Here is a 12186-nt window from a genome sequence, read left to right as displayed (position 1 = left end):
CGATGTTTGCAAACTATGCCATTTTGGGTCTTCAAGCTTGAATAATGAATTGAAAATTTCGAGAAATTTGATCATCGATGCTAAATAATGACAGGATCAGGCTCGACTGTATTGTCCCTTGTTGTTAGTTTGTTTAGAGTGGCTTTGCATCTCTGAACTAACTAAATTTCAAGTTTGTTTTCCAAACCGATCATCTAATCGCAATCGAATGAATTCAAATGAACAGTCTTTTGATATTTTTGCAACTGAAAATCTTGGTTCTTCACCATGGGAAATGGAAGTTCTGCAGCTACAGGGACTGAGAAAATTGTCCAAGTTCAGCCAAGAGTTGGTGCAGCAAATTCATTTTCACAACCGCAGCAACCAAGTTATGGTTTTGTAAACAACAACCAGCAACTGAATTATTACAACAGGCAACATGAAATTGTGAACACGGATTGCGGGCCGGACGAACTAGACGAGGGAATAGAGAGTGCTTTAGCTCCCCAAGTAAGAGACTTTGGTCTAGAAACTCATAAACCGAGACTTGAGAGACACCATGGGAAAAAAGAGAAACAGAGGCATAGTGAGACGAGGCCTAAAGGAAATAACAACAGGGCTACAAGTGCTAATGATGAAATTGTGTTTGAAGTGTTCCATGATCAGCGTAGTGGCCGGGAGTATACTGTCATTAATAAGGACGGCACAAGATTTTACTTGGATTCATGGGCAACAGGTACTAATGGTTAAGGGAAGGGGGGTGTAGGGTGTGGTGGGATATTGGCGATTCATGGTCGATGGGTACTCATGGTGAAGGAAAGGGGGTGTATGGTTTGGTGGGATATTGGAGATTTTTAGGTGATGGGTACTGATGGTAAAGAAAGGGGGTGTGGGGTGTGGTGGGATATTGGAGATTTATGGTCGACAGGTACTAATGGTATAGGGATGGGGTGTGGTGGGGGGTTGGGGATTTATTGGCAACAGGTACTTATGGTAAAGCGACGTGGTGGGGTGTTGAGGTGAGACATCATTGATTCATGGGTAATAGGTACAAATAGTGAAGAAAAGGGGGGCTGCGGGTGGTAGGAGATTGGTGATTCATGGACAATGGGTACTGATGATAAAGGGAGGGGGCAGAGGAGATTCATAGATCTGACATGTCAATCACACACGCATGAATAGCCAATCAGGAAAGAGATGATGCAATAACAGCCATGTGGTCCCACAAATGTCCCACAAAAAGTTGGTAATCGACAGCAAAAAAGATTGGTTTGGGATATTTTTCTGCGAATATGGACAAGCAAATAAGCATTTTCCAGTCAACGTAGAAATTGCTAGCCCTGTTTTCTTTGACCAGCCACTTTTTGTGGAGAGTTGGGACTCAAATTGCAGAAAAACACAAACCACATGGAAGAGCAGTGTAAGTCCTACCATTAAAGCCACATTGTCACCAGTTTACTTCCGGAGGTCCGACGGAAACCTCAACCGTTAAAAGACAAAAGAATCTATTAAAATCCGAGATATTAAACAGGCCATCCGCTCTAAATTATCAATCACATCCTCAAAGAAACTTCCAATAAACACACTTTTCAATATTTTAAAATATTTTTTGTGTTTCCCGTTAAAATCATCGGAGATGTTACATAATCGACCATACATATAAGAATGAGACTGTCGTTTTTATTTTTTTTATGTGAATCTTGAGGTTTGCCGAAAAAGGTGGTTAGAAGTCAGGCGTAAACAGCAAATTCTGCTTTCTCTTCTATTTTTCCTGCACTTAAATCTCTGCAAGTTGACAAAAAAGCAGCTTTGAAAACACATAAACACATAGTACATACCAAAGAGAGCACCGCTTTATCTTATTATTCCAAAGTTTTTATATTTGATCTGGATTCTGCCTTGTCTATTCAACAATGAAACTCAAAGTTATTTATTTCTATGCTTCTCAATAAGATTTAGACCAAGCTTGGACAACAAGACAAGTTTCCATCATGTTAGGTGACCGTGTTATATTTCCCAAGTAGCAGGAAAACCTCTGTAAACGTCTTAGATAAACAAGCAGGATTCACTGTCCGCATCTGATATGTTATACAATTTGTGAGGCATTTGGTTTCAACTTCCCTGGCTTCTATTTGCTGCTTCCTGATTGGGTAATCGTGCACACATTAGATCTATGAATTAGTGATTCATGGATAACAATTACTAATTGTAAAGGGAGGTGGTGGGGTTATGGGACATCTGTGATTCATGGGCAATAGGTACTGATGGTAAAGGGGGGCTGGGGCCAGCTGTGGGAGATGGCGATTCGTGAATAACAAGTACCGTGACACTTATATAACACCAGAATGTGGGGAAGCCGATTCCCACTACTTATGAGCCCCTGGCTTTGACCATTTCTGTTAAAAGATTGCTATACTGCATTAGTGTAACTAATTCATAATTCATCTTTTAACCTACATTAGATATTCATTTTATTCATTAGTTTATGATCCTGATTGTAAACTGTGTGAACAATCTCTGATATTGTTGTCACTAATATACATGTTCAACAAATGATTATCATCAACAGATAAATGGAAAAATTCAATTGCTATTAAGTGTACCTCCCACAACCCCCAACCAGCCTCCCACTAGCTACAACTCTGGTTTCTCATAGTATACAGTATTGTGATATTGTGATTGCTTTTTTTGTCAATTTAACAAATTGTACGTGAACTGCACTTAATTTGTGATTGTCTCCCCTTAGATGAATGGCAGCCCTTCCCAGATGAGTGGTTATCCTGTGGATTTATCCAGAGCAATGACAGGAACAATCCCCAATCTCAGAATGTTTCCACAAGTGATGTAAGACTCGATGAGACTGGGAACAGCTCCACAAATGATATGAATGATGACCGCTTGGGTTTCCTGGACCACCCTACAAAAGGTACATTGCAGGTTTACTTTAAAATCTCTGATTTAAGTCCCTTGGGGGATTTCTTCTTTGGTTTAGAGAATGTCATGGCATTTCAAATAAGCCCATTTCACATCTAATAAGGTGGAAAATTTCTCTAAGTACTTAGTGAGTAATAGCAAACAAAATATTAAATGCAACTTTTTAAAATAGATGCAACTTTTTGTTAAGTGTAATTGAAATTTGAGCTTTTCGTCCCTGAGCTCATACATAGCGCAAGGATGATCAGGGCCGTAGCAGCGGGTGGCGCACTGGGTGCATGTCCCTTCCAAATATTTTTCAAAAACTATGAGGAAATGGCTAGTAGGGGCGTGGCTGTGTCCCCCAATATTTTCTTAATGTTTCTGCATAGTGCCTCCCCCCCCTCAAACTAATGCGGCCTGCTATGGCTCTGATGATCAAGGAAAAAATTTCTTAAAAAGCCAAAATCTAGGTATGTGCATTTCCGCCCTGAAAAATCATTCCTGAATACAAGGAACCTATGGCCATTGTAAGAAATTGTGTTTTCTTTCTCTCTAAGAATTGTGCATTTTCCAGGTTTTTTTTGTCATGTCAGAGAGAGGTGGCTTATTTCACAATCTTGTTTCCAGTTTTCAATACTAAGTATTTTGACCCTAACAAAAGCCTAAGATACCATAAATTAGTGTATATTATGCTTATCTCTACATTATAAATAACATTTGGTGCCCTTTAACCATGCAAGAAACGCTTGTACTTTAAGAGACGTTTTACATTATATTTTTTTATGTTTCTAAGGGAAAGAGAAGTAGGGGGTTGAGAGAGGGTGCACTTACATTTAAGCAGAAAGTGGCTAAGGGGGGGGGGGGGGCTTATTGAAGAGGGTGGGTTAAAATGATGTGGTAGAGCTATAGATGTTTATAAACATCATAATTGCTTAACAAAATCATCCAAACTATTTCTACAGTAATTTGTCATGGTAAGCCCAAAAATTTAATTATGTTAAACTGTCAACACTATATTTTTGATACCCATTGATCCAACTAGTTCAATTCTGTTGGGATTTATCATGAAACTAATAATTATTATCTAAGCATGTGTCACAATATGTTGTCATGTTTTTTAGGACATCTTATGACATACTTTTTTGAGGAGCATCGTAATGTGCACTGCATGTTCGACCCAGCGTCTGGTACTTGGTTTAAGCTGCCATTGAGCTGGGAGCTGCATTCCCCGCCAATCAAGGAAATGATTGACAGCATCCAGGACACACTGCCGACCTGGACTGACAGGCATGATATCCTTGCGATGTTACGGCAGTGCAACTATAACAGCGAAGAGGTGGTGTCAACTTATTTGTCCATTTTACATGGGGATTATTGGCAAAAACGAATAGAGAAATCTAATCCTGTGATAGGGGAATCTGACCTTGCACTAGAACATAAAAATTCTGAGATCACAAGACTCAAAAGAAAAGTGACTGACCTAGAAGCGGCCTTAGAATCTAAAGATTCCCTACTTGAGCAGAGTCTAGATGTTGAGAGACGATTGAAGTATCATTTAGATGAGTCTGACTCAACAATAAATGATCTTTATTCCAAAGTCACAGGTCTTAAAAGAGAGTTAATCGTTGCAGAAAAGAAACTCACTGAAGCAAAGCCTACTACTCCCAAATCAACACCAATGCAATCCCCTATGAAAGCAAACATCTCAATGAAAACAGCTTCTTCAGTCAAAATGTCTTTCAAGTTGCTATTCAATGAGGTTGGTCATCTTCGGGAAGTGTTTTCTAGAGGCAGATCTGAAGTGATAGAAACCTTGCAGCAAGCATCAAAAGCTATTAACAGCTTACAACTCAATAATAAATCACATGACAGCGAAATAGAAGAATTAAAAGCCCTATACCATAAAGAGGCTCTTCACAGAAAACTCCTCTATAATAAATTACAAGAGTTGCGTGGAAATATCCGGGTATTCTGTAGGTGTAGGCGTGACCCTACTGTAGAGGTTGCTGTGACTTTTCCTTCCGACCAGGAAATCCAGGCTGTTGGCCCATCAGGCCGAAAGACATTCATGTTTGACAGAGTTTTTACTCCGGACAGCACTCAGGAACAGGTTTTTGAGGATACACTGCCACTCATTGCATCTTGTGTTGATGGCTATAATGTCTGTATAATGGCATATGGGCAAACAGGTATGGCACTAATACAATAGCAAAAGAGGGGTGGAGGGAACATGACACCATCTTCCACTGACATAGGGGTCCCCCCCTTGTAACATGGCACCCTTCCCCCAAAGAATGGCACCCCTTATCCAAAATTATCCCTTTCACTTATTCACCTTTCCCACGTTTTCCCACAACTCTCCTTTGCGACACATGCATGAAACTGAGATGAGGCATCAAAATTATAAAAATGTGTTTTTATCCTGGGTGCATTGCAACTAGTTTTGGAAAGATCAGGGGAAGGTGAATAGCATACCTTCTCCCTCCTCTAGAAATGGTGCCTCTTTCATGACAACAATCACTCTCTTTCCTCCTCCTTCTTCTCGCTCATCCTTGGCCGGATGTCTCTGCTTTATTCCTTGCGTCTCCTTCCCTGCCTCACTTCTATTTTTCTTTTCCTGCTTCACTTCTATGTTTCCTTTCTTGCCTCACTTTTAGGTTTCTTTCCTTGCCTAACATGCTCTTCTCCTTGCCTCATAACTCTGCTTCCTTTTCTTGCTTAATATCTCTGCTTCCTTCTTTCTTGCCTCACATCTCTGCTTCAACTCATGACTCTGTTTCCTTCCCTGCCTCGCATGTCTTCTTCCTTCATTCCTTACGTCTCTACTTCATCCCCTGCCTCCATTGTCTCTTGCTAGCAAACAAAATGGCATTATTTTTTTCCCAGGGGCTGGGAAAACCTTCACCATGATGGGGCCTGAAGATAACCCTGGAGTGAATGTTAGGTCTATACTTGAACTCTTGCGAGTTTGTAACGAGAGACCCAATGTGGATTACACCTTGTCCTTGTCTATGCTTGAGGTGTATAACGAGACACTGAAGGACCTTTTAGAAGAGTTCGGCTCTGGTGGTGGAACCCAGCTAAGTATTCAGCTAAAAGGGAAGCAAGTTGTTGTGCCGCATCTGACGGAGATACAGGTCAACTCGGCCAAGGCTATCAGGACTATCATGGCCAAAGGTATGGGGTTTCCACCCGGGGAGGGGTCGGGAAATGGGAGGGGACTCCCCCATAAAAGTCAAATATTCTCGTAGAGAAGATAGAGTATAAACTTAGGGATATCAAAATGGGTGTGGTCATCATATAGCATCTAGAGAAGCTGGACAAGAATGGGAACGCAGGCTTGTGGTTCCGTCTTCAGTTACAGTGATTTTACTCATATTTTTCTATCTCGTGAAGCACTTCGGGTTACTTTGGATTCTTGAGTGCAACCTCAATTGAAAACAGTTTTATATATACTCCATTTACTGATAAGGGGACTTACGCTAAGAGATCACGTGACCTTTTTGGGTGGCAAATTCAAACCAAAATAAACACAGAAAGGACTGCGCCCGTCACACCAAAGAACGACGAAAAAAATTAAATAAAACTAAACCCTTTCTGAAAAAAGGCATTTTTCGTAAGCGCCTGAACAAGTTGCTGTTGCTGCTTTTATTTTGCCGAGCATGTGGATGCACTGGTGGCCTGGTGTGTTAGCGCGTCGGCCTCTCACCGTTGTGGCCCAGGTTCGAATCCTGGCTCAAACTGGGGATTTTTCCCGGGTTCCTGTCTTGATTCGAATTTGTGTCACATGTGAGTTGTAGTTATTCTCCCGTGTTTCCAGTCTTTTCGGATAAGGTCACTAAACCGGAGGTCCCGTCTCTTCTATACATTAACCTGAATTAAAAGAACCACCGGGGGTGCAATAAACCCTCTGGCAGAGGCAATACACTCAAGGGGGTACTTGATGTGAAACTAGCTCTGTTGTACCTTCCGCACCAGTATAACTGGTGGAAATTGTAAATAAATGGACTGTTAAACTCTTGCAGGTGATGCAAACAGATCAGTTGGTGCCACGAAGATGAACACGAGTAGCTCACGATCCCACCTTGTTCTCATCCTGCACATTAACGGAGTCGACAAAATATCCCACGCGATCACACACAGCACTCTAACTCTAGTCGACCTCGCCGGCTCGGAGAGAATTTCAAAGACAGAGGCCACCGGGCAAAGGCTTGTAGAAGCCGCAGCGATAAACAAGTCGCTCTCTGCTCTAGGTCAAGTGTTCACAGCACTACGGACCAACGCCATGCATGTCCCTTACAGGAATTCTAAACTGACTCAGCTTTTGCAAGGGTCTTTAGGGGGTGATGGGAAGGCATGTATGTTTGTTAATGTTAGCCCTGCAGAGTGGAACCTTAGTGAGACAATTAGTACTCTGCAGTTTGGGGCAGGAGCCAAACAGGTGCAGCTAGGGAAAGCTACTCAAAATATCACCAGAGCTCCAGTCAAATGAAATATTTCGATGTCGCACAAGTAACTAGAAAGGAATTAGAGTGTTTTTCATTAAACCGTGAAACAAAGTGTGGTAGTCAAACAAACGATAATAGTAAAACACAAAAGAGAACAATAAAATCAGATCGAAATAAAGTGTAATACGCTAAAGTGTAGTTCACGGGTTAATAAAAATCACTCTACTAGCTAGTTACTACTTTTCTTGCTGGTCTTCGTGGTCCTAGCGTGATCGCTCCTGCCATCGAAGAGGAGCTCAGTCCTGCCGTCCAAGATGAAACCAAGGACGAGCCACCGAGCGTATATTATAGTGAATGCAATCTTATATTAAAAATTCCATGTGAAAACTGTTGATTGTGTGTTTTGCAGTATAAAAAAATAGCCTCGAGCGATTCGTGGCCGCTGTCTTGGATTTTGTGCTGAAATGAAAAACGGGCAAGGGGGGATTTCTGCTCAAAATCCAAAATGGCGGCCACGAATCGCTCGAGGTTGGTTTTCGCTATAAAAACACCGGGTTAACGCCTGAATTACAGGCTTAATCTGTTTCCAAGCCCTTTCCAACAGGTCGGACTACTGTCCCGGCGAACTAACCAGGATCTTAGAGACATTGAGATTCTCACTGGCGATAGTCTGTCGAACAATGGCCAATAACAATGCGAGATGTGGAGTGTCTCACACCATCCCCCAGGGGAAGGGTTTGACCGTCACCTGCTCTCCACCACTCTGGGGGAGATATGTCAACATCATGTTGCCCTGGTTAAGAAAATCTCGTTATGGTCGTATGATGGACGAGACGGACGAACGAAAAGTGACGAGAATTGGCGTGCTATTTATAGGGGTACGAGATAAGGGGTTGCTAAGGTATAGATTCGAAGTTAAAGAACTTTTATTAATTTTGTCGACGGTATTTTGAGTAGTAATGAGGTAATGATTTAAAAGTGGGCAAAGTTTTGTTTACTTTCTATTTCTATAGCCAGTTGTTTGGTTTATCCCTATCAAACACTTATTCACGATGCTATATTTTAATTAAAATTACCCGTTAAACTGGTCACCATGCAAAGGGATATACGATAATTCTGTGGAGTCGTTGCCAGCTGCATATTGGAGCCGATCACTTGGATCCGTTTTTGTTGTAGATCAATCCTTCTGTTATAAGGAAATGACCAGTAGGGGCGTGGCTGTGCCCCAATATTTCTTAGTGCATCTGTATCGTGCCCATCCATTTTTAATGTAAAATTTCACTAGTTCAATAGTTGACTAAGGAAAACTAAAAAAAAAAAACATTAAAAAACAAATAATCGGTGGGAGTGTAGATTGTGACTCTTTGCCTCCGTTGTAACAATACTCATAGCTTGTGCCTCAACATTTCCCGTAAACTGCGGTAAGTCTTTGACAAAGGTATCCGCTTATCTGGTTGCGACTACCCCAATGGTCGCCAAAATAACAAATATTTCTTTTATAAAATGTACGTTTTGCTCATATCTACTGTCTGCATGCCTACCTATATTAGTGCTAAGAAATTATATATCACTTGTTATCGGGTGAAATAAAAGTATGTACGACGACGGTATGACATGACGGAATAACCTGGAGAAATCGAAATTCGAGAGAGACGACACGATTTCTTACAATGGCCTTCGGTTTCTTGTATTCCGAAATGACTTCAAACACATAACCTGAGGCCGAAATACGCATACCCAGATTTTAGCTTTTTACATTTTTTTCCTTGATCATCCTTGGGCACGTTCATACTCAGGGACGAAACGCTCAAAGTTTAGAGCAAGTAAATTGCTCTGGAGTGGAAGGATTTTCTTTGTATGAACTCACAATGAAGATAAGAATTGTCTATGGGCGTATTTATTATATAGTCTAAATATTATTGGTCCCTCATTCTGTCATCTTTCTAGTAATGTTAGTGAGGGGAATGACAAATATTAGCAACCTGATATAAATATTTGAAGAGGACAGACAAACACACATTTTTTGTGTTCTTTATTCAAAAACCCCTATATTTTCTTAGTACAAAAATGAAAAAAAAAAAAAAATAAGAAAAAAGAAATTTGTATTTAGGCACAAGAATCAAGCCACTGGGGATGCCATAGATAAACTATCTAAGCTAACCCCCAGAAAACTAGGCTCTGCACTAACTGATTGTAGGCTATGTTAGAAATCTAATTGATTTTCAATGATGCATAGAAAACATGGCTGTATAAAACATGATGAGGTTTCCATAACTTGACATTGAAATTCAGGGAACTGAGTTAATATGCTGAAAGAGAAGTGTAATCTGAATTGTGGGTAGCTTCATTGAGTATATACGTTTAAAGTGTCCTTGAATGGAAATAATTAGTGTGTAGACACATTTTATCATCCTCCAATGGAGAGTGTTATTTTACTGAGACCAGACAAAGCTTAATTAAAAGCATAGATGAAAACTAAATATGGACTACTACAGCTTCAGAAATTCCTCCAAAGTTCCATCCTCATTAGCGTTAAACAATTCATCATAGCCCTGAAAGGAACCAGAACATCAAAAGTAAAATTACAAGTGATAATATGTTGATGTGCAGCAGTTATCCTCATTCAAATGAATATAAAAATAAATATAGGGTCCAACTCCAAATCAAATTCCTCTGATAGGGGTCCCCCTTGAGCATGCTCAGACATCTCACACACTCTCTTATATAGAATTCAAATCAAACATGAGAGAGCTTATGATAGTTTTTGTTGATTGTGTCAGAAGAGATTTGATGAGAGTTTTGCGGACAGAGGATTTCACAAGAAAACTTAAACATGTAAATACAGAGCGATGAAAGGTGTTGTTTGATAATAAATGTTAGAAATAATAGCTGATTTTGAAAAGGTTTTCCCATTAAAAACATAATTCTAATGTTACAAATGTCACATGACTTATTATAATATATTCCATACATGTAACAGGAGTGTTACAAACTATTATATTGAACTGCTTGCAGGGGGGGGGGGGGAGGGGGAAGTTTAAAAAAATATATTCTGCAATTTCTCCTCATAGGAAGTAAACATCTTTTTGAGTTGCATGACCAGGCACCACAGAGGGGGACGGCTGTGGTCAAATGCTACGATTAATTTCTTTTTTGTTTTTCAATATGATAATTTTGTCAGCCAACCCACTTTTCAACACGCTCCGCAGTCCCTGATCACTGGAAAATTAGAGCACTATCTCATCTACTAGATCCTTCACTGTGATGTTTTCTTGGGAAATCACCTGGGGATACATGAGTACAACATACCCCACAGTATTGCTCTCCATTGAATATTTGTGGCGGCAATGCTGTCTCGTCATTCATAAGTGCCCGCATCTTGTCTTTTAGTTCTGGGTCAACAGAAATATCTACCACCTCAACCTCAATATCTGTTACAGATTTCAGGACCATATCAATCCAATTTTGCTGCTTTTTCATCTGAAGAGGAACAAAATTCCAGAAAAGGTCAAAACAAATGTCAAATGGTACATTTATTCTGATATATTCTTCATGAATAGTTTTTGAAAAAATAAAATGCAATTAAAGATTAGATATTTTACATGAAATCCCTCTTATTGTTTTGTAAATAGAATGTAAGTATATTCATCAAGAAGTCTGATCTCAATAGAGATTCTTGCTGAATTTGCAGTCATGGTAGGTTCAAGAAAAAAAAAATCTAAGATAGTTGATAAATAACAATGAAAGAAATTTTGTAAAATTAAATAGTAAAAACTGAATTCAATGAAAACAAAGGTCTCCAAAAAAAACACTGCAAAACATGACCCCTGAGAATGCATCAAAACCAACCAGAAATAATTAAACTTAAGGTTTCAAGAATAACCATTCACCAATATATAACCTAGGACTGCTGTCATAATTTATTAATACATTCATAAAACAGGAGCATAAAATGGCAAAGTTCAGATTGTAAGGTTGTCTTTGCTACTTTTTTAATGATTTATGGCAACTTTGCTCCATCATATCTCAAGAACAAACATTCTACCAAAAAGTAATATCTCAAGAACAAAAAATCTACCAAAAAGTACTAAAGCTTATTTTGTTTTATATTGTGCAAGGAACCTCTAGGCAAAATATCAACAAAATATGAGCTAACACAACCTTACAATTTCAATTTTGCCATTTTTTTGCTCATTGTTTGGTTATTTAAGTTAATAAATTATTCTCAAGCTTTTTGCAATTTCATATCTTTATCTCAATGGCAGAAAATTCCTGACCAAAACCCTTGACTTTAGCAAAATCTCATTAAATATACTTATATGATTATATTACCGCATTTACAAAATTTTACCTGAGTAGTTAGAGGTTAGTTATTTTATAAAGTTGTCAAGGGAATTTAAACTGTGTTTGTCAGTCTTTGAGCTTACTTCTTTATAAGCTTATATTTTGCGGACGGAAACAACCATTAATGTCAAGCATTCTGCCATCGATAACTATCAAACATGACTCAAGGCTAATCCTGTACCTGATTATTAGCTGACTGCCTGGAAATGTATACCGTAATCTTAGTCTTGCCCATGATCGCTTGCTTTACCGTTGAGAAGTTAAAAGGAAATTTGTTCTGCTTATTTCTGGTCTCAGCACGAGAGAAGGCGAAAATCACTGCTTGAAACACCCAGGTCAAGTTAGCTAGGCGTTACTAGGTGAACCACAGGCCACCCATAAACTTAGACATGATAATGTCATAGGCAGGCAATTAAATATACGCTAAACAAAAAATCGAAGAGTTCTTTTCTTAGACCAGCAGATGGCATTAAATTTAAATCATTTTTAAAATGTTCTA

At 39.4% G+C, this 12186-nt stretch overlaps 2 protein-coding genes and 1 long non-coding RNA gene across 3 annotated transcripts; 1 reads left to right on the top strand and 2 right to left on the bottom strand.

Annotated features, from left to right (window-relative positions):
* Positions 1 to 5: 5 nt before the first annotated feature.
* On the top strand, positions 6 to 7734 carry LOC5502536 (kinesin-like protein KIN-14R). The gene is made up of 5 exons (XM_001623656.3): positions 6 to 715; positions 2726 to 2905; positions 4017 to 5084; positions 5782 to 6072; positions 6921 to 7734. Exons 1-5 carry the CDS (start codon positions 268 to 270, stop codon positions 7385 to 7387), a joined length of 2454 nt encoding a protein of 817 aa, XP_001623706.2. The 5' UTR covers positions 6 to 267; the 3' UTR covers positions 7388 to 7734.
* On the bottom strand, positions 1672 to 4172 carry LOC116609999. The gene is made up of 2 exons (XR_004293211.2): positions 4034 to 4172; positions 1672 to 2896 (listed from the first exon to the last, which is right to left on the bottom strand). It is a non-coding gene; the product is annotated as an uncharacterized LOC116609999 (long non-coding RNA).
* Positions 7735 to 9360: 1626 nt separating the features above from the next.
* Positions 9361 to 12041, bottom strand: LOC116609998 (SH3 domain-binding glutamic acid-rich-like protein 3). The gene is made up of 3 exons (XM_032370800.2): positions 11869 to 12041; positions 10653 to 10823; positions 9361 to 9895 (listed from the first exon to the last, which is right to left on the bottom strand). Exons 1-3 carry the CDS (start codon positions 11920 to 11922, stop codon positions 9833 to 9835), a joined length of 288 nt encoding a protein of 95 aa, XP_032226691.1. The 5' UTR covers positions 11923 to 12041; the 3' UTR covers positions 9361 to 9832.
* Between the last annotated feature and the right edge of the window lie 145 nt (positions 12042 to 12186).

The sequence above is a fragment of the Nematostella vectensis genome, chromosome 14 (assembly GCF_932526225.1).
Source record: "Nematostella vectensis chromosome 14, jaNemVect1.1, whole genome shotgun sequence".
NCBI classification, from domain to species: domain Eukaryota; kingdom Metazoa; phylum Cnidaria; class Anthozoa; order Actiniaria; family Edwardsiidae; genus Nematostella; species Nematostella vectensis.
Note: the sequence above shows the minus strand (reverse complement) of the source record. Positions and strands in the feature narration are given on the sequence as shown.